At 41.0% G+C, this 23,011-nt stretch overlaps 1 protein-coding gene across 1 annotated transcript; it reads left to right on the top strand.

The window, feature by feature from the left end:
- Positions 1–2,851: 2,851 nt before the first annotated feature.
- LOC128497418 (glutamate decarboxylase 1-like) lies at positions 2,852–10,791 on the top strand. Its single transcript, XM_053467471.1, has 14 exons — positions 2,852–2,980; positions 4,756–4,998; positions 5,626–5,716; positions 5,974–6,086; positions 6,531–6,646; positions 7,279–7,358; positions 7,495–7,549; positions 8,596–8,712; positions 8,959–9,023; positions 9,117–9,195; positions 9,372–9,521; positions 9,635–9,742; positions 9,910–9,999; positions 10,442–10,791. Exons 1-14 carry the CDS (start codon positions 2,893–2,895, stop codon positions 10,613–10,615), a joined length of 1,569 nt encoding a protein of 522 aa, XP_053323446.1. The 5' UTR covers positions 2,852–2,892; the 3' UTR covers positions 10,616–10,791.
- Positions 10,792–23,011: the final 12,220 nt, after the last annotated feature.

Below are 23,011 nucleotides of genomic sequence, written 5' to 3'. Positions count from 1 at the left end.
TATCACTTTACATTTAGACTCAATTGCATTAGGTTCAATACATATTTATTTTTTATACATGCTGTGATGACAGATCTGGCTTTGAGTTTGGCTTTCATCTCATCATGAAAGAAAATGTTGTTAAATGTTCAGACCCACAGTCCTTTGGAGCAATGATTTATTTAGGCTTTCTGCCCTAGGCCTCACTGACATCACCAGTAGGGTTTCTCTGTACATCAGAGGGTTATCCTGTACAGAAACCACAGTAATGCCATGGGAGTCCTTTTTTCTGTTTGCAGCCCCACGACAGCGACACACATATCCATATACTTTATATATATATATATATATATATATATATATATATATATATATATATATATATATATATATAAATATATATGTGTGTGTGCGTGTATATGTATTAAGTAGGGATGCACTGATATATCGGTGGCCAAAATTTACCAGCCGAAAAGGGCATTATCAGCAAAATAATTTTCAGCAGGGGCCAGGCTGCTTACCTCTGCTCTGTTCCTTCTTCCTCCCTGGGGGGGGGGGGACAAAAGAAGTTATCTGCACAGAGGGAAGCAGCAGGGCCCCTGCGGAAGTCTGCGAGTTCAGGTAAGGGGGTGGGTTGGCTGTATGAGCAAGTATGCGTGATTAAGGGAATCAATATGTGTATATGAATGAGTGAATGATATATATAAAAATTAATATTGTTATTGAATGGTTTTTGTCCAATTTTGGTGTCTTACTTTTTTTTTTTTTTTTAAAGGTGGGTGCTGAATTTTCGCTTTCGGCTCAGAATTTTCATTTCGGTGCATCCCTAGTATTAAGAATACAAAGCCATTAAAGCCCCTGTTCAGGCGTCCCTATATATATATATATATATATATATATATATATATACATATATATATACATATATATATATATATATATATATATATACATATATGCATATACAGTATATATATTTACAAACATACATGTATATATATGTATACACACACACACACACACACACACACACACACACACACATATATATATAGACACACACACACATATATATATATATATATATAGACACATATATATATACATATATATATACAAATATAAAATATCGTTTTTTCCAGTAACCCCCACCACGTTTTGAATTTGTTTACAGACAACACCTTGGTGACCACACCCACACCGGGAAGATATAAAAAGGCTGCTCGTAACGGCCTCCTTATTAAGTTTATGGGAAGTGGTATTGTGCGGGCAGAACGGCATCTGGGCCAATGGATTTCAAGACTGTTTTCAGTGCTATCCGTAAGTGGGCTTTTTATTTATTAATGTTCTATTTGGTGTTTTATTGCGGGTGGCTGTGCCCAGGCATCCCTTCCAGCCACATCATTTATATTAAGTTGGTGTTTTATAATGTTCACACAAACTTACCTGTATCAACCGCCCGTCCTATCAAGTCACTTTAATTGACTTCTGTTCTAAAATGTTTAGAAACGTTTGAAAGTTCTGGGGAGCCTGTAGCTGCTGGGAGCCGCTGTGGCATGCAACACCTGACATGCTCAGCCACCGGGTAGCCAGGGATGAACTACCTGCATCTCTAATGCATAGTTGTCTATACTGGTTTAGTGCCATGTCAGCCCCCCCCCCCCCCATAGCTGATGTAATGTGGTATGTTCTTGGTTTGATTGAGGTGTATGTATATCTAACTTTTTTTTATTTATTTTTTTTTTTTTTGTGAGGCTGTGATATGGGGAATAATCCTAATCATTGTGTGTGTGTGTGTGTGTGTGTGTGTATATATATTTCCCAAATTAGTAATCTGGCCTCTGCATATTCAGATAACGCCAAGCTAAGTTTTAGAAGTAGGTGCATTTCCTTGCCAAAAAGGGGAGCTTTGTATAGCAACAACACACTCTAATAAAACCGCTGATGTTTCCTGAAATCTTTCCTATAATGGAATGAAGTGTTTGTGGGGTTTTTTTTTTGTTTGTTTGTTTTGTTTTTTCTTCCCCTGTCAGTTTGAATGTGTGCCTGTCTTTTAACCTATATGTAGCCATGGGTTTTGGACCAATTTCATCCCCCCCAAAAAGTGATCAGATTTTCTGTGTTCAATAATTGTTAATTGTTTTCCCATTCCTTCATCTTGATGCTTTTTATCTTACCCTCCACCTGCATTGATTGGGCAGTTCCTGCTTTTGCAGGGGTTTGTTGACATCCTAGGCCTGAAGCTTTGCCACTCTGTTCCAGGGCGTTCTTCTGTGTAAATGTTTGCACCTGGCAGGCTCTTAATTCTTTAACTGTAAAGGCTTAATCATGTGCAGATAAATATTTTTCTCCTTTAGCTTAGAATATAATGTTGTGCACAGCCATGTTTAGCATAAGCCAACTTTTTTTCCCCTATTTTGCCTCTAGCTTTCTTTTCTGTAGGCTGCCAATTCCAATTCTTAGGTGACTGCCCTTGTTTAACCACACTGAACTGATTCTTTATGGCAATTTTAATGAATTAATTTCATCTGTAGGCTCATTATGTGTATCTGGCTAGGTGATTACCAAGCTGTTCCATTGAGTACCATGGGCCTTATACATGCATTGGGGTGTCTAATAGATCAGAGCTAGAACACATACACATTAATATACAGCAGTTTGAAATCATTATCTAAATGTGTTAAGTCTCCTTTTTAATTTTTTTTTTTTTAATATGGAGTTCCCTTTAAATGCTGTGTGGCCCAAACAGGCTCTGCTCCATGCGGATCACGTAGAAGACCAAAAAAAAATGCATATTAGAGTAATGCAAAAACAATCTATTATGGCTCTTTATTATATTTGAAATTCTGTAAATTGATGTTGACAGGCAAACCTCAGTCTTCTTCAGATGAAGAGAAATGCCTATCAAATAACATGCGGGAGAAAGCTCTTATTGGCTTTAATGATGAGGAAGCTATGAAGGATGGACAACATCTTGATATCTCAAGCTTGTATGCATCAGGTAAGGCTGAAGCGAGATCCACACCTAAATTTTATTATACATTGCATAACTATCTAAATTTTTTGATTTACCCCATAGACAAAACTAATAAGAAAAAATACTGCTCATAATTCATACTTGTGTACACAGAATGGCATAGTTCTAGTGTACAAGTAGTTATCCAGAATCTGACAAAATATTTACTGCATTTGCTCGATTAGAAGACTTCCCCCCCCTCCAATTTTAAGATTAATTTAGAAAAAAAGAGAGCCTGAATATAAGAGGACCCTATAGGTAAAGTATAAGTTTTACTAGTAAATATTCATGTAAACTTTTTTCATATTTAATAAAAGCTATGAGTGAGAAATACTTGTTTTTATTTGTCACTCTGCCCCAGAAATGTCTTTTAACCCCCTATATGCCACTCTGGCATATAGGGGGTTAAAAGGCATTTCTGGAGGAGTGTGTGCGAGCGCAGACGAATGCTTTATTAGTCCTAACAACAGTATATTTATACAGTACGTTTATCTTAGACGCAGCTCACACAAGGACTTTAACAGGATTAACTGTAACACAATGGAAACTTTAATTGAATTTGGTGCCAGCACCCCTGGCACTGCAGCTTATGGCAAGGGGGCGACCAATCACTGTAGAGTGGGTGGGTATTTGTCTTCATGGCTGTCCCTTTAAACTCTTGGCCAATCAGGTAAGGAGCTGCCCAACAGGCCATATTTGGAGCGACCAATGAAAATAGGAGCTATGTCCCTCTCCCAATAGGGTGATCCCAGCAACCAATGCTGGATGTGTCTACCTCGCTCGATCTAAGAACGTACTCCAGCTGCCGGGCTTAACCTTTATTGTATGCAGCAGCTGGGGACACGTTAGCCTCTTTCTCCAGTAACATATTTTAGGTAGCGGGGGGGGGTGTAAAAGAGAGATATATATATATATATATATATATATATATATATATATATATATATATATATATCTATATATCTATCTAGTACAAGAGACACTGCTTGCACACCGTGCGACCAAAGCACTGGTAAGCAGCCTGGCTCCAGCAGATTTTAAGTTTCGGCAGTTTGCCAGTAATGCCCTTTTCGGACGATATATTTCAGCCACGCAGACCTCTTTCTGAGGTTTAATTAGAAGATACCCTTGTCTTATAAACTAAGTCATCTTTTCCTGAGCAAATGCTCTATTTAAAAAAACAAACAAAAAAAAAAAACCTTGTCTTATAATTGAGCAAATATGGTAATAACAATGTTTAATATGGTAAGAACTTAAGAAAGCTAACCATTGGGGGCAGGCAATGGGTGTTGGCTAATAGATGGGAGTTGCAGGGTGTGTGTGGGTAAGAGGCTTTCTATGTGATCGTTCAAGTGGCAAAAGCTCAAACTTGTGCTCCCAAATTAGTCTGGTTTACAAATTGGTCAGTAGTCTAATGCATGTTAATGACTGCTGGGCGGTGCTTTGTTATAGGATTGTTTAAATTTTTTTTTTTTTTTGTGTGGAAGTGCATTCTCTGGTTTTGTATCTAGTGTGATTGAAACTGGGAAAAGCTGCTTTTTCCATTACAGAAATTTTCTGGTAATGGAAGAAGTTTTGGTGCAGGGCAAAAGTAAGGCACCAACAGTGCTCCAGACAGAGTACAGTGGCCCCAGAAGTGATGGGTCCAGTTTCCGCTGCAATGCTCTATTAAACGATTGCTATAAATGTGTCTGCAGTTAGACTACAAAATTATTTGTGTATTGATTGTATTTCACTGATTTGATGTTTCTTACTTGCAGATCTGTTTCCTGCCAGAACTGGAGAAAAACCCACAGAACTATTCTTAGAACAAATCTTTGAAATTCTCTTTTCTTACATAAAAAGAACCTATGATGGCAACAGTAAAGTTCTTGACTTTCACCATCCGCATCAGTTATTAGATGGCTTGGAAGGTTTCAGTTTGGAATTGTCAGATCAACCTGAGCCACTGGAACAGATCCTTGTTGATTGCAGAGATACATTAAGATACAGTGTTAAAACAGGTGACTGGTGTAGAACTAAAAAAAAGTGGTGATGCATGACCAGCACACCCCCTCCATGCCATATACTCTAGGTTCTGGGCCAAAAAATGTGTTTTTGGGTTGGGCTGACGATTCAGGGGTATTTTTGAATCGGGAACAAAATCTGGTACTCCATTCACTCATGTTCTTCAAATGTTTCCCTACATTCTCTGCCAACCACTTCTGCATCTTCAGTCTATCATATTTCTTCATCTGCATTTCTGGACAAGACCTGGTCGGAACTTCCACTAAATGGTGGCACTTACTGTGCAGTCATCTTGCCGATGCTCCAGTCGGAGGAGAGGACATCTCTTCAAGCGCCCCCATATTGCCCTCAGTTGACTTTTGTTGACACTTTCCCAAATTGGTGGATCAGGGATGTGGATAAAGAGATCGTGTGTGATTTTTTTTTTTTTTTTTTTTTTTTTTTTTTAATTTTTTGCAAAAGCAGTTGGCAGAGGTAGAAACCCAATTTGAAGCTTTCATCTGATGTGTGTGTGTGTGTGTGTGTGTGTGTGTGTGTGTGTGGGGGGGGGGGTGTCTTGCTTTGTTTCAGGTGCTTTGTACTAATTGCATTTACCAAAATCTTTATTTTTACTTTTGTTATAGCACATCCACGTTTCTTCAACCAGCTCTCCAGTGGACTTGATATGGTTGGACTAGCAGGTGAATGGCTCACTGCAACAGCCAATACAAACATGTATGTATTTTAAGTCCATTGTGTACTGCTGTAAAAGTAGAATTAGAGAAAGCAAGGTATTCTACCTTCCTGTAACCTTGTATACCTCAGGCACTGGTACATGGGTTTTTTCAGAGGTTTAAAACTATAACATGAGCTGTTTCTACACTTATGATCTGCAGATACTGAAACTTTGCAGGTCTGTTTGGCCATGTAGGAAGACCAGATGGTTCTTCACAGTACGTTTTTGTTTTGTTCTCTTCTCTCCCCTCCTTTAGGTTTACTTATGAAATTGCTCCAGTATTTATTATGATGGAAGACATTCTCCTAAAGAAAATGCATGAGATGGTTGGATGGACTGAAAATGAAGGCGATGGTATCTTTTCTCCAGGTATTAACTTCATGGCTACTAGATAAGTCATACTTGCATTTCTATTAAAGAGAACCGGGGGGGCGGTTGTAAATGTACCTGGCATAACTTAAATGTGAATGCATGGAAGAATTAAAAAAAAAAAAAAAAAAAAAAAAAAAAAAAAATCCCTAAATGCGTTTGCACCATCTCTTCTCTCCCCTTTCTATCTTGCTTGCAGGAGCTATACAGTTTCATATACTCCATGAATGAGCTCTTTCCTTGCAGCTTCTTAACGTTAAATACTTGCTTGCATGCAATGTTAATAGGCTTTTGGTTGTTAGTCTGACTTGTGGAAGATGCAAGGTTTCATGGGATAGACCTCCCTGAATGCTGTCTGGTCCTGTTATCAAAGTAAAGTGATGGACAATGTTCTAGAAAACTAACTTTTTTTTTTTTTTTTTTTTTTCCCGCCTCAACACACAGGAGGAACTATATCTAACCTTTACAGCATTCTTGTTGCACGTTACAAGTATTTTCCAATCGTAAAGACTAAAGGCATGGCTGCTCTGCCTCGGATTGTCCTCTTTACATCGGCACATGTATGTATAATCAAAATTCTGACTACAGCATTGGATGTTCAGCACAAAGACACTAACGCCAGTCACAAAAGTTGATTAAAAAAAAAAAAAAAAAAAGCTTGTGGACAGATTTTCAAAGACTCCTACAGAGGCCAATCTAAGTAATGCTGACTTTCCTTAAACTCCCAATATGCCCCAAAAGTGTGGTCTTGTTTCACGTGATACTTCCTTTTCATTGTGATGAATGTCTTACTTTTAAATGTGTGCTAGACATTTTCAGTCAATGTGTTTTTTAAACAAAGCTTCTAAACTAAGCTGTCATGTTGATGATCTGCCCATACAACATTCTTATGTATGGTAATTGTAGAATCCTTACTGTGTACTTAACGGGTTGTTGAGTCTTAATAGTAAGACTGTAATTAAGACATTAAGCTGTAAACTTGCATTGGGCATGCTGAGCCAAAATTAAAATGTGAACATAGTTTTAATTTCATTTTCTTTAAACCACTATGTACAGCATAGAAGGCACCTGGGTTTTCACAGTAATTCCTGTCTAAACTATCTTTTTGGGGTACATTTAAGGACTTGGCGCATCTTTGCTTTCTGCCATAAGTCAAAGGCTCGCAACTGTTTTTGTTTTGTTCTTTTGTTAGAGCCACTACTCTTTTAAAAAGGCATCGGCTGTCCTTGGCATTGGAACAGAAAATGTGATTGCAATAAATTGTGATGAAAGGTAAAATGTTGAATAGTCGTACCCATTGAATGTGAACAAATATTTAAACAATAGTAGAACAGAAATGCTAAAGTTCAGCCTCTTGTTCTGTCTAGTAACCTTTAGGTGACGACATGGTATCTATTGTCTTTAATAGGGGTAAGATGATGCCATCTGACTTGGAAGCAAAAATACTAAAGGCTAAAGACGAGGTCAGTTTCAAGCTTGAGCCCAGAGCTACTGTTGCAATTGGAATTATGCATGTCTATTGGCAGTTAAAACATGGTGTAGCAATGCATTACAATGGTGCACACAACCAAACTTAGAATATTTTAGCATTTAAGTAGACTTTGTAAAAATAGGAAAAATCCTTAGAGGTGCTGTCCCTCTAAGCAAAATAATTGCATGCTCCAATAATCATTTACCACCACCCCTGACCAGTTAATTATATAGAGAAGTACTGGTTTGTGCCTGCATATTTGCAGGAAGACCAGTGTTCCCAACGCAAATGGTAAGTAAATCACAATTTTACAGGGCTAACGAAATTTAGAATATTTTGAACCCACTAATACAAGGGATACTCTGCTGACATTCTATGTGGAATAAGTATTTTTATTTCTCTAGACTCTCCTTAAGGGAGGAAAAAGGTAATATCAACTTGGGCATTGTCTACTTAAGTCAGACTTGTACTACCCATGCAGATATGCACCTTACTAATGGTGCCTCTGAAGGCACTGCTATGGTTAGGAATGTATAAAGATCTTATTTGAAACTGCCCCCTTGTTTTGCAGTCTCCTTAACTTAGTCTTACCTAGGTCACAACACATCACCGTAAGCCTCTATGCTTAGCAGGATGCAAACGCATCCAATGAGCTCCAGGAGAGGCAAAAGCATTAGTCTAAGGGTCATTGATTCCCTCATGGAATGTGTCTACCATATCACCTTTGGCCTGCTCTTCTGGGCAAAAGAGGGGTAAATTCCACAAGGAAACCAGTGACCTCTAATAGATGTATTCTCTCCTAGGCAAGATTAGGCCAATTCTTCTATACATCTTTGATGTGATGCCCACTTCTGCCCTTGACTACAATTTAGGGTGATCTTGGTCAAGTTATGGAAGTGCAGGTGTCGGGCCAGCTAAAATTGGACTCTCCTCAGAGTGCACATGCCGTGGAGCAAGATTAAGTCATACATGCTAAAAACCTGTATTGCTGATATGCTATCTGTATCTTCTCTAACACTTAAGTATTCTTGTCTGCAGGGAAGCATTCCATTTTATGTTAGTGCAACAGCTGGCACAACTGTCTATGGTGCATTTGATCCTTTTGAGAACATTGCTGATATCTGTCAGAAGTATGGCCTCTGGATGCATGTAGATGTAAGAACTTGTTTGTGGGGTTTTTTTTTTTGTGGCAGATGGGGAGTGTCTCACAAGCTGTATTGATTTCCTTGTGTCCACGTTTTGGGAGAGGGGCTTGCATTCCAGGTTTAGAAGGTGCTTAATGTGGTTCCTCTTGTAATGCTTATGGAAACTGGAGACAGATGAAACTCCTTGTGCCGTTTAAAACATGCAGCATGGTTATAATATCTGGTAGAATGTTCCCTAAAAAAGTCTGTTCCTTAGGCGGCATGGGGTGGTGGATTGCTGCTGTCAAAAAAGCATCGCTTTAAGCTGAATGGAATAAAAAGGTATTGTGCGTGACCCCCCCCCCCCACATTTTTAATTGCAAAAAGTGAATTGTATGAGCACTACACTGCTGACGTATTTCTGTTGATACCTAGGGCAAATTCTGTTACTTGGAATCCTCATAAAATGATGGGTGTTCCACTACAGTGTTCTGCTATTCTGGTTCGTGAAAAGGTAAAATAACATGTAACTGTATTCCTAATGTTAAGGTTGGCATTGCTCTAGAATAGTGCGCTATACAATCATAAACTATGGGTTAAGACTTAAATGCCACAATTTTATATATTTATGGTACAAGCAGTCTCGGTGATTAACTTTTTTTTTTTTTTTTTTTTTAATCTACATTTTAGGGTCTCTTGCAGGCATGTAACGAGATGTGTGCCGATTATCTCTTCCAACCGGACAAACATTACAATACTGCATATGATACTGGGGACAAGACCATTCAGTGTGGGAGGCATGTTGATGTCTTCAAACTTTGGCTTATGTGGAAGGCAAAGGTGAGGAAACTACTGTGACCACTTGTTTTCAAATGGTTTGTCTCAAAACCATGTCTTGTTGTTACACAGCCATCACAAAATACTTGCCCTATAGTAAGTTTCTTTTCTTTTAGGGTGCAAATGGATTTGAACTTCAAATAAACAAGTGTTTAGAACTTGCATCATATATTTACAAAGTCCTAAAGACAAGAGAAAACTTCGAACTAGTCCTTCCTAACGAGGTAATTATGTGAGAGAATGTAAAGTTATTAGTATTCCAATAACTTAAGCGCTCCAGTCTCAGCATGGCGCTAGATGTGTCTTATGTGTAACTGTTTGGAGGGACATGGCATTTAGGAGAAAATGATCTTAATATATTTTGCTTGCTTTCTCTCCCTCCATATTATAGCCTGAACACACCAATGTATGCTTCTGGTATATTCCACCTAGTTTAAGAAGAGTTCCAAGAGGCAAAGAATGGAATGCAAAATTGCATAAGGTACAGTAAGCTCTAACTACAAAAATGTATCTGACTTTCACAAGTATGTATGTTGATGCCAAAATTTTCCGTATGAGAGAGGGCCAATTATGTGCCATCACTGCTGTTCAGAATGTTAGTCTTTCACAGCACTGCAGAATGGCCCTAGCTACGGACTAAAGTAACTGTTAAATTGTCTAAAATAGTCTAAATGAAGTTGTGTAAAAGGCTGTCTGGGTATAAACTCTCCTAGCAACACCCCCTCTCCAAAAAAAAAGATTGTAAGCTGTTGTGTACAAAGCTGGAATTGCATAGGGCAAGATTTGGTGTTTATCTGAATAGAATAAGTAAACAGCTGAAGCATTTATGGGTATGAAGAACTTTACTTCAGAGATGCTTGCCAAGAGCTTTCAAAATTGCTTGGTTTTGTGTCCCCTCATATTGCATGTAATTGTGGTTACAGGTTGCTTCAACAATCAAAGCACACATGATGGAAGAAGGAACAGTAATGATTGGCTTCCAACCATTAGGAGAGAAACCCAATTTTTTCCGTGTTGTATTTTCAAACCCAGCTACTAAAAAGTCTGATGTGGACTTCCTCCTTGAAGAAATTGAAAGACTAGGAAATAATCTGTAATATGAATATAGTTGACATGGGTTTATTTCATAATGCCTGAACTGTAAAGATTTTTTTTATATTTATTTTTTTAACTGACGGCATGAAAGCCATGTTGGTGGGCTTCTATTGTAATTCAGAATTTTTAAGGGTGTTTTTAACATATTATATATTGGAAAATACTTGACTTAATGTTTAACTTGACTAGACTTTTAAAATGACTCATTTTAATATAGATGGTGAAAGATGTGATGGAAAACTGTACATATCTCCAGCATGGTGATATTTTAAAACTGGTTAATGTTTTTTATATCTAAATAAACTGGGGAAATTATTTTTTTGTTTTTTTTATATACATATCTGAAGCGGGCACACAGCCAGTAACTTGTATTACAAAATTGTGACTTAAGAGCAGGTTATGTAGATTTACTTCTAATGCTGAACTGCCCCCTCATTTAAGTAACATGGAACAAGAAGAGTCCTTCTGTACCAGTGTATCTAACACTTTCATTGTTACCCTTCCCATAAACGGTAAAAGGAACAAGACATTGCTTTGGCTAAGATTTTAATTGTAGTGGTAGGCTGTGGCTTCTGCTTTCTTTCCAGAATGCAGATTGTGAGATATTGGGATGGGCTGTTTTGGTGCATTTAATGCTAGAAGTAGAGTCGTCTGAGAACATGTAACCTAAATCTTGAGGAAAGGTGCAGCAAATGTGACATTCTTTATCAAAGTTTGCAGGTCAAAGGATGGTTAAAATATTTAAAAGTGCAAGAATATAGAAAGCAACAATGGTTTGGGATCTGTAAATGTTGGAAGTCTGTCGAGGGGCTGGCAGAGTGTGGTGGCAAAGGCAGAGTAATGGAATATAACAAGTAGGGAGTTGCAGTATTTTAGAGTTGTAATACCAAGGCAGTGACTGTCTAGATTATGGAATTGTGGACTATGATGGCAATATGGTGATTAAGGCTAGAGAAGCAATGCAACCAATGGCTCACTTTTTGCATTATTTGATCCAAGTAGTATCTTCAGCGCTTCAGTTTATGAGGTGACTTCAGACACTCACACCTCAGAGGAAAGCTAGATTAGTATGTTGGTAAAACAAATTTTGTGTGACAGTGGTCTTGTCCATAGAGGCACTGAACTGAGCCCCCACACTGTAGGTAAGAACAAGGAAAGGGCTGTCACATCTACCATAGGAATGCTGGGAAAGTCAACAGTTCCAAAGAGGTTAAAGGGAAGGTAATGTTGTATGTTTATCTTCTTTCCCTGCCATCCCAGGTGACACTAAGGATAGACTCCTCCTCTGTACCTGATAGGGCAGGACTCAAACTTTAAAAGGGCCCTCCCCTCCTACTAACACCAGTGTTTTTTTTTTTTTTTTTTTTCCCTGCCCTACCAGGGGACTCGTCTACCTTTTATGATTTTCTTCGGCTCTAGGTTGAGCCGTTTTCCCCGGGCTAAGCCCCTATTCCTGGGGGATACCTTAGCCGGATGGCTGGTGCTGCGTCGCCCACCGCTTGTCCCGGTTCCTGGATGCTGCTGCGGTGCCGCCGTCCCTGGTCAGGTGCTGTTGCATCTTCTATTATGTCAGCCCCTGATAATTCTGAGCCGCCCTCTGTTGAGGACAAGCCTAAGTAAGCTGCTATGAAGTCTAAACATGCCCAATGCTCCGGGTGTCACAAGGCTTTGCAGGATTCTAGGAAGAAACTCTGCTCCGCTTGCCTGAGATCTGTAGCGGATTCTGAGCCGTTGGGGGGGGGTAGGGAGTTTTTGACCTGGCTTAAAGAGGAGATGCAGTCTACCTTCTCTGCCTTCCGTCAGACTGTTCCTGCCTATCATCACCTTCCAGGTGACAAGACCCTGCTCTCCTGGGGCGTCAGCCTTTGTACTCAGACTCTGAGTTTGACTATCCTGAGGTAGAGGAAGGTTCCTCAGAGGAAGGAGAGATCCGGAAGGAAGGTTCATTTTTGTTCCCGGTGGAAGAAATTGACTTTAATTTCTGCTGTGGGGTCAGCTATGCATTTGGAGGAGGCCTCCACCCATAAAAATGACTTTCTTTGGTGCCAGCTTCTCCAAGCAGTGCGCCTAGTTTCCTGTTCATCCTGCGCTATCTGACATTATCAAGCAGGAATGGAACCACCTGGAAAGGAGGGTTAACCTGTCCAGATGGGTTAAACGCATGTTTCCCTTTGAGAACTTTGAGTTTTGTGCTACCCCGCTGGTGGATACTGCTGTTATGAAGGTCTCCAGGAAGACTACTCTGCCGCTTGAGGATGGCTCTCATTTTTCTGACCAGATGGAAAAGAAAGCCGAAGCTGCGGTTAAGAAATCTTTCGAGGCTTCAGCTGCTGTCTTTAAACCGGGAATTGCTTCTGCCTCAGTTTCCAGAGCTGTCAAGATTTGGCTCTCCCGGATCGAAGAGGATATTGCTGCCAAAACCTCCAGGGAGACTATCCTCAAGAATGTTGCTGCCGTGAAATTGGCCATGGATTTTCTCTGTAATGCCTCCATTGAAAACATCAGAATGACGGCCAGGGCTTCAGCGCTTTCGGTTGCAGCTAGAAGAGCCTTGTGGCTCAAGGCCTGGGCGGCAGATAATGCCTCTAAGAACAGGCTTCTTAATATCCCTTTTAAGGGTAAGACTTTATTTGGGGAAGAGCTGGAGTCCCTTTTGGAGAAAACCACAGGGGAGAAGCATTGGATACCTCAACGTAAGCCTCCTTCGAAAAGACAGCAGTCCTTTCGGCCTTTCTTCCCGGGACAATCTAGAGGCCATAGTACTAGATTCAACCCCTCGTCCAGAGAACAAAACTTCTGAGGCAGATTCCCTCGTGGAAGGGGGAGATTTGACAGGATTGCCTTCCACAAAGCGTTTCAAGACCCCAAGAACGCTGCATGACGCCTCCTCCATTCCGGTGGGAGGAAGGCTCCGTTTTTTCACCGACAGTTGGTTCTCACTCACCCGAGACCCTTGGGTGAGAGCCATTGTATCGCACGGCTATCAACTTCAATTCCGGACCAGACCTTCAGACCGTTTTTTGATCTCCCACCTTCCTCCTGACCAGGCAAGGCGGTCGGTCCTGTCATCCAGCAGTTGTCAGACCTCAGAGTCCTGGTTCCTGTCTCCTGGCCAGAACTGGGCCAAGGGGTTTATTCTCCGGTTTTTCTGGTCCCCAAGAGACCGGGTGGTCTTCGCCTAATCATAGACTTTTGTTTTTTGAACAGTCACCTCCAGTTCATCAGGTTCAAGATGGAAACCGTAAGATCCACCCTCGACACCTTATGCCTCAATGACTTCATGGCTTCATTAGATCTAAAGGATGCATATTTCCACGTTCCCATCCATCCATCTCATCAACGTTTCAACGGGGTTCAACTGTCCAGCATTTTCAGTTTCAAGCCCTTCCATTCGGATTGTCGGCGGCCCCAAGAGTCTTCACAAAACTCTTGTTAGTCGTGGCGGCCCATCTCCGGGTTCAGGGAATCTCAGTCATTCCTTATCTGGACGATTGGCTTATCCATGCCCAGTCGGCGCAGATTCTTCGGGTTCACCTTGCCACGGTGGTCGACACATTACAAGATCTCGGCTGGATTCTGGACTGGGACAAATCCTGCACCTTCCCCTCTCAACAACTAGTGTTCCTGGGTCTTCGTCTGGATTCCTGTTCCGGGAAAGCTTTCCTTCCGACTGCCAGGATAGAGGGGATTCGATTCCTAGTACGCAGGATTCGCTCTGCGCACTGCAGCTCCTTACAGTTATGTATGTCCCTGCTGGGCAAGATGGTCTCCGCAAAGTATGCAGTGCCCTGGGCTCTGGCCCACATGAGGGTACTTCAAGGATTTGTCCTCAACCATCTGGAAGACGACCCTTTGGCTCTGGACAGGCGTGTCTGTCTTCCTCCGCAGGTCAGAGCTTCCCTCTCCTGGTGGCTCCAACAGAACGCCCTTGCTGCAGGGAGAAGATGGTCTCTTGTCTCCAAAGTACTTCTCACCACCGACGCCAGCATCAAGGGATGGGGAGCTACATGTCAAGACCTGTTTGTGCAAGGTCTCTGGTCCCCAGCTACGAAACTTCTTCCCTCGGACTGTCTGGAGTTACTTGCAGTAGAAAAAGCTCTGCATCACTGGGAACATCTGCTCGCAGGCAAGGACATTTTGCTTCGTTCCGACAATCAGGCAGTGGTAGCCTATGTCAACAGACAAGGGGGCACAAGAAGTCCTCGGCTTCTCCGTATATCGCTCAGGATTTCCTTTTGGGCAGAGTCCCATCACATGACTCTGTCCGCCCTCCACCTCAGAGGAACTTTGAATTCTCAAGCAGATTTCCTGAGCAGAACTCCTGTGCTAAGCGGCGAGTGGGCTCTGCATCCGGTAGCCTTCGATCTCATTGTCCAACGATGGGGTTTGCCCGAGATCGACCTTATGGCATCCAGAGACAATGCTCAGATTCCTGCTTTCTTTTCCCTCAGACCTCAGGATCATCCCTTGGCAATAGATGCCTTCTCACAGGAATGGAATTTCCGTCTCGCATACGTCTTCCCTCCGTTTGCTCTAATCTCCAGGGTCCTACAGAAGATCAAGAAGGACCACGCCTTCGTGATCCTGATGGCACCAGACTGGCCGAAGCGAGTCTGGTATTCCGACTTGATCGCTCTAGGTCTCTCTCCCCCTCTGAAGCTCCCGGCTTGGAGAGACCTTCTGCATCAGGTTCCGTTCCTACACCCAAACCCTGCTGTGTTCCACCTGACGGCCTGGAGATTGAACGCGAATGTCTGAGAGCGCAAGGTTTTTCTTTTCCTGTAGCTGAGACTCTTCTGCAGAGTAGAAAGAAAGTTACCTCTCTGCGATACATTAAGATCTGGAAGAGATTTCACAGTTGGTGTTGTTCCAGGGGGATTTTGCCAACTGCCTGTTTCTCTGCCTCTATTCTGGACTTCTTCCAGGAAGGATTCGACTGTGGACTTCAGCCTTCTACGATCTGGGTGCATATTTCTGCCATCAGTGCTCTCCTCGGGTTTGAGCTTATATCTCTGCCTGATCAGACGTTTTGCCAAGGCTGTCGTCAGGATGCGTCCTCGTTCTGTCACCAGGATGGTTCCGTGGGACCTGAATCTCGTCCTTCGTAGACTTACATTGCCTCCTTTTTGAGCCTCTTCAGTCGGTTTCTCTGTATTTATTATCGCTGAAGACGGCCTTCTTAGTAGCCATTACTTCCGCTCGTCGGATTTGTGAACTCCAGGCTTTGTCTACGAAGGAACCGTTTCTCTGTTTTTTCCTGGATAAGGTGGTTCTCTCTCTACCGCCAGAGTTCGCACCCAAGGCTCAGTCGCCTTTCCACAAGAACCAGGAGATCGTGTTGCCTACCTTTTTTCCTGCTCCTGGCTCAGCTGAAGAAGAGGTTCTTCACACTCTGGATCTGAAGAGATGCCTCACCATCTATTTGGAACGGACTCTACCCCTGCGTAAGTCCTCTCGTTTGTTCGTGGCCTCTTCAGGGCCCAACAGGGGTGTCAGCATCTCCAAGTCTTCCATCGCTAAGTGGATTGTTGCGACCATTAACTTGGCATATTCTGCAGCCGGCCAACCTGCTCCTGTGGTCTTTGGTATTAACTGGTGTTAGTAGGAGGGGAGGGCCCTTTTAAAGTTTGAGTCCTGCCCTATCAGGTACGGAGGAGGAGTCTATCCTTAGTGTCACCAGGGATTGACAGGGAAAAGAAGCTCTCGGTAAGTAGAACTTCCTGTTTCCCATTAATGATTTTGGGGACTTGGGCAGAAGGCAGATTTATCTAGGGGGTGAGAACTAGTGGAGGTTTCTTCAAAATTGGGAGGACACAATATAAAATGCATTTAATGGAGTAAACTACTGTGGCCAGATGTTTGCTGAAATATGGGGGGGGGGCGGGAGGTAATGCACCTAACCAAAGCTTAATCTTTCCTAATAAAATACCCTGTTTTCATTTTGTTCTACACCCAAGGACTCATATTTAAGGACTTCAATGCATGCCTAAGGCATACATGAACTTTTAAAGCTAAAAACAAAACGCATTAACCATACACCTTTTTTGTGTTGTGTGGGTTTATTTTTCCGTTGATATAGGGAGGTGAAAAATGAGCAAAGTGCAATGCAAGCAACTGGGGCTGACTTTGGGATTGGAACCATCTCTTGCCACATCTACAATACAGGTGTCCTGAAATAAGGCATCGAGAGCACAAACATTGTAGTGGCATACAGTGTATTGAGACACAGACCGGAACAGTGTAGTGTTTTTTCTTATTGGGGTCCATATTGCTTATTTTAAATGCATGCCTGCATACATAGAGTAAACCCAGCTATGCTGTGTTCTATCCCCTCTGCTGGTCTCACTGAATTTTAAACAAGATACTGTTCAGGTATGTTTGTCAGTCTTCACTGTATTAAGTATGTGGGCACCCCTTCTAATTATTGAGTTTAAGATTTTTAGCTACAGCTATTGCTACCATGTCTGTTAAGGGGCTGTCTATTGCCTTAACGCATAAAAAAAAAAAAATTGCCTGTCCTCATTGACTACAGAGTTCCAAACTGCGTTGGAATACAACACGCACTGTACGTTGGGAGCTTTATGAGGTGTGTTTTCTCGGTTGAGAAACTGCACACAAGCCAAGGTCGCTACGCTTAGTGAAAGCATTGACTGGACTCTAATGCAGTGGAAGTGTGATCTCTGGAGTGCTGAATCAAGCTTCGCTACTTATAAATCTGATGGATGAAAATGGGTTTGGCACTGAAATGCATAGTACCTACTGTAAAGTTTGGGGTAATAGTCTGAGGCTGTTTTTCAGGCTTTGAACTAGGCCAGGGGGATGTGCTTTAATAAGTTTGGTGTGTAGGAACTCAAGTGGCCTGTACATAGCCCTGACATAAACTCAATTGAACATCTTTGGGATGAATTTGAATAAATTGTGAGCCATACCTTCTCATGCAACCACAGTCCCTGACCTCACAAATGCACTTGTTGTTGAATGGGCACAAATCCCCATAGACACACTCCAAAACTATGTGGAAATACTTCCTGGAAGTTTGACAGATTGGCAGCTGGAAGGGGGCTCCATGTTAATGCCAGTGGTTTTGGCATGGGATGTCCAACAAGCATATAGCTGTTATGGTTAGGTGTCTGCATATAGTGTACCTGGCTTGCTAACTATTTAGCATCATACTCGATTGGCGCTTGCCAAATGTATACATTATTGGCCTCAATGATCATACTGTAGTGGTTTGTTGGTATAAACATCCAAAGCTCTACTGTTGAACCGTGTAAATAACTTCCTATGTATTCAGCAGGTCTGCAGTTAGAGGCGATCGCTGAACAATATCCCACGTAAGATGCAGTAACAATGACGTGACCTGTTTATCCTCTTGATATGCTTCTTCAAATGTAGTCCTGTTGGTGTTTCCAGATTGTTTTTTCTAGTAACTAATATGGAATCTTTAGACAACTATGTTCTTCAAGAAATCATCAAAGCATTTGGTAAAACTAAAGAATGTTGTATTTTGCTGCCATCTTGTGGGCTTTCAGGTACTTCATTTCCTAGTAGAATAAAGACTGTCTTACAAACTAGCTTCCCTCACCATGTTTTAGCCCTGAGAATCATGACTATGTGCAGACATAAGGGCATAGAAATTTAAATCAGCTGAAAGCCGCTGCAAATCAGTTATAACTAATTAAAGCTTAGGGCTTGTTTGATGGTGAACTGGTAAAAATGCCTTGTTACTCTTTAGAAACCAGAGATGGCTACCAGGCCTCTGGGTCAGTCTGATTAATTTTAAAATGTGGGAGAAGCACTTGGCCCCATCTAAATCCAATTCCCTCCCATGATCCTGACCACCAGCACCTTCTTTTGTAGCTAGTCCCATCGCCATTAATTCAGACACAGACCCTATTCATGCCTCCTAGAAGGAGCAAGGGAAGGAGATCTCAGGGTCGGCAGGTCTGGTGAGTCCCCTTGTATGCTAATAAGTAAAGATATTTAAATCTACCACTCAATCTAATTGAACATCCACTGGATACAAAATACCGTAGGTATATTAAACATCCCAGTCTTAGTTGAGTATCTCACTCATAGTACAATAACATTTCTGTATGTTACACCTTTTACAAAACCAACAATATATTATCAGCTTAAAATGCTAACTCTTCAGGATCCTAAAGTGCCAATAACTATTGAGTTTTGAAATTCAATTTTTGAACTTTTCTGAGCTGACTTAGTTCATCGTTAACTATAGGAAGTACATAAACAGTGGTATTTCTAGATGGAGCAAACAGGAGAAATCAGCATATCAACAAAATGTTATTGCAACAAATTTGTCCTACAATGCTCTACAAACCATAGCAAGAACGACTATGTTGGAAACAAACATGAACATCCGGGAAAGTAGAACAGTTTATTTCTTTATCGCGGCATGACTCTTAGCAAAATGACAGCGGTGATACAAGCCCTCCACCTCTTGTGGATCCAGAGGGGGATGATTTACCTAAGAATCTGCACATAATGTTGCACTTAAGTTTGCTCGATGAACTTAATCTTCGATACATAATGATATGCAATCTATGAAACCAGCAAATTCTGATTAGAAGACAGGACAGCATCAGTTACATATGAGCATACCTGGGAACTTCTGGGCTCAGGCTACCCGGAGCCTTCCCTTGCGGAACACAGCCAGGACTGCCCACTGATGTCAGTGGGTAGTCCCATGATGTCGGTGGGAGTTCCCCCTGACGTCAGTGGAAGGTCCCGCTGGCGTCAGTGGGAGTTTCCCTGACATCACTGAGCGGTCCTGCTGACATCAGTAGGAGGTCCAGCTGTCAGGGGTGTTCCCGTCGATGTCAGCGGGAGACACCCCCATGTAAATGGAAAATGGGTGGGGGGCAGGGTCTTGACCTGGAGAAGTGGTGCTTCACCTGGCAATCCAGGCAAACCTGGAGAGTTCCCATGTATGCATATTAGGTGACAAGCTTACAGATCTCTAAGTGGATAAACACTGCATTGGAAAAGCCTGGCTCAGGCATGAAGCTTCTACTAGTTACATAGTTATATAGGCTGAAAACAGATCCTATATCTGTTAATTTGTTGCTGTTGATCCAAAAGAAGGCAAGCAACCCCAGTTTGGCTCTTTCCAATTTTGCACTAACCAGGGACAAAAATTCCTTCTTGACCCCAAAATGGCAGTCAGATTTCTCCTTGGATCAATAAGCTGTTTCCCCATAATTAAAGATTATATCCCTGAATATTATGTTTTTCCATGTATCCATCCAGTTGCAGTTTAAACATCTGTACAGACTCCGATAAAACTACCTCTGCAGGCAGAGAATTCCATATCCTTATTGTCCTTACTGTAAAAAAAAAAACCCTTTCCTCTGCCTTAGATTAAATCCCCTTTCTTCCAGTCTGAACGCATGACCATGTGTCCTATGCAGAGTCCTATTTATGAACAGATTTCCACACAATGGTTTGTATTGGCCCCGAATATATTTATATAATGCTATCATATACCCTCTGAGGCGCCGTTTTTCTAAACTAAACAGATTTAAATTTGTTAACCTTTCTTCATAACTATAGTGCTCCATTCCTTTTATTAATTTTGTAGCCCGCCTCTGCACCCTTTCTAGTGCTATGATATCCTTAGGTAGGACCCACCTGTTCCTTAGGCCTAAATGCCCCACAATCACCCAAGAGATATCATTGTTACAGTTCATGATTTTCAAGTCCTTAGCCAATCAGAATGTCAGGTTATTCACCTATTTGTCCCTCATCACACTGGTGAAAGGAAGACATTTTGTGGTTGTTACAAGATTCCGGTGAGAACAAAATAAACTACCGTTAGGGTTTCCCATTAAAATGTATTGTTTTGTCTCTGAATTTTTCTCACCTTCGCATCAGATGATCAGATAGTCACCAGTTACTGAAAGATTGGGACAGCAATCTTAACTGGTGAAAAGGCTTCACCCAACATGGACTCATTGGCCCCCTGCCCCCCCAATGGGCTGAACTACAAATTTTAGTATGGAGCCATATTTACCTTACTTTGTAGAACCTTTTGTCTTTTGGTTTGGGGGGGATATTGCTCTTGGGTTCTATCTTTTGGGTAAACTGTAGTACCTACACGCCATTTTGATATCCTATAAACAAGAGAACAAATATGATATGCGTTTTTCTTAATATGTTAAAAATTGTTAAGAACCATTTGGCCTATCTAGCCTGTCTATTTTTCCTGATGTAGACTCAAGCCATAATCAGTCCTTGGTGTCAGATGCAGGATCCCAACGATATTTAAACTCCCTCACTGTATTAGCCTCTACCAATCCTGCTGAGAACCTACTCCACTTATTTCCATCCCCTCAGTAAAGCAAAACTTCTATTAACATAACTGCTAGAGGGACGAGTTTTAGTGGATTATCATCATTTAGTTCCCATGAAATGTTATGTTTTGGTGTGGGAAAAGCAGGATGTGTGTGAAAAAAAGCTTTGCATGACTATTCGTTTAAGAAATTATCATACAAATTAAAGTTAGTCTTAACAGTAATGGATTTCTTTAATTTCCTTAAAGCATTATATATAAAGTAATAAAAATCATTGACCTTTTGAGGTAACAGATAATGATCTATACTATATAATGAACATAAGCAGCAAAACTCTAATAAGACTTTAAAATTGCTGTACTTTATTCTAGAATCCACAGAAGCAATAAAAACTGGGTCAGATACACAAATCAGTGAAGTTGACCCTTACGAAATAGCATTTTTAAGTTACTTTAAGGAGTCTAGAACTTTATGATAGCACTAGGAGTCCCTTTAAAGCTTTGTACTGGTTTGTAAAATTATATATATTACCCTTTCGTTGCAAATGAGAGGTTTTGTTACAAATTTGAATAAATGCATGCATCGTTTTAAATGTCAAGAACTGTAAGCATCACTTGTCTAAACAATTCTAATGAAATGACACAGGCTTTAATGTTATTATTAAAATTTGCCTTTATACTAAATACTACCATTATCTTGTCACATTAATCTTACACATTTATTTTATTTGATTTAAATTTTATGAAATCATGCAAGCTATTATCATCATTTAATACATATGTGAATAAAAAGGTAATACAAATGCATTCACTAAAATTGAAATATTTGCTGCACCACGGGATCATTGCTTGGGCAACACCCTCTTTGTCCAGGCAGTTGATTTAGATTGAGGGCTCTTCTCCACAAACACATTGGAGTGTTCCGCTTGTTGAACTCAGAGGTTAGTAGGCCCCTGACTAGGACACATCCCTTCATTTCTGCAAGGACACATCCCTTCATTTCTGCCACCACTATCATCTGGTACAAATACGGCACTAAATGTTACCTCAATACATTTCCTTCTCCAAGGAGCATGGTAATTTACAATTCTCTGTTCCCACTGGGCCTTAATGGTTGCTTCAGACATATTTTTCATCTTTCCCCATGGGCCACTTTGACAAGACAATTGAAGATTATGCTAGTTTTAGTGTATTTATAATCTTAATTTTAATAATGACAAGAGGCAAATATTTTGCTTATCTCTCCCAACCGCAGCAAACAAAGAGTTAACAGAAAGAGCCAATCACAAAACCAGTGACAGTCTATATGGGCTCCTGCATCCCAAACCACTTCCTCTTTCTTTGCAAGTCCAAACAGAAGAAACAAATAAACTATAATCCGAACATCTGGAAACGAGTGCATTCGTCCAATAACAAGGAAACTTCAACTTCCCGAGCATGAGAACAGCAACCAGATTCGAATATGCCAAAAGAGAATGAAAGGCAGCTAAAGAAAAGTAATGCGTGTAAGCAAGAACGAACACAAACGTTACTGACAAGGATACAACCTCATAATAATTAATACCGTAACAAGAACAAAAAGATAGAATAAAAAATATACCACAGGTATAACAATACAATAATAATAATAATAATAATAAATAATAACTATCCAGCAACCCAGACAGCCTAAGCTCAGGGAAGGGAGGGAAAATATTCGCCTCCTGTCATTAAAATTAAGATTATAAATAGACTAAAGCTGGCATAATCTTCAATTTTACTACATGACAGAAGGCTTCATGTTTTGCTGTTTTAACACTAATGAATAAAAGCAAAAGACGCATGGTCCCCCAGAAAAAAATTTAATGTACGGAACGTCTCTTCCCTAGACCAATAAGCCACATGTAAAAATGTCTGAAAAAGGTGCACCAGCCAAAAAAGCCTAAGAAGCTGCAGCGTCCCTAACCATATGAACGAAATCCCACCCCGGCCAGAGATAGGATCCATCAGACCCATCTGGCCAGAGTCGTAACAGATATCGGGCTTGATATAAGACACCAAAATTGTCCGGACCTGAAAAATCCTAAGGACGATGTTCTGTCCACAT

The sequence above is a fragment of the Spea bombifrons genome, chromosome 5, assembly GCF_027358695.1.
Source record: "Spea bombifrons isolate aSpeBom1 chromosome 5, aSpeBom1.2.pri, whole genome shotgun sequence".
In the NCBI taxonomy this organism is placed as follows: domain Eukaryota; kingdom Metazoa; phylum Chordata; class Amphibia; order Anura; family Pelobatidae; genus Spea; species Spea bombifrons.
This window is presented reverse-complemented; position numbering and strand designations above follow the sequence as displayed.

Excerpts from the sequence above, each read along its gene's own strand:
- LOC128497418 (XM_053467471.1), top strand. The coding sequence starts at position 2,893 with ATGCGGGAGAAAGCTCTTATTGGCTTTAATGATGAGGAAGCTATGAAG. Across the intron at positions 7,359-7,494 it reads GCAATAAATTGTGATGAAAG|GGGTAAGATGATGCCATCTG; the intron begins GTAAAATGTTGA and ends TGTCTTTAATAG. Across the intron at positions 7,550-8,595 it reads TACTAAAGGCTAAAGACGAG|GGAAGCATTCCATTTTATGT; the intron begins GTCAGTTTCAAG and ends TCTTGTCTGCAG.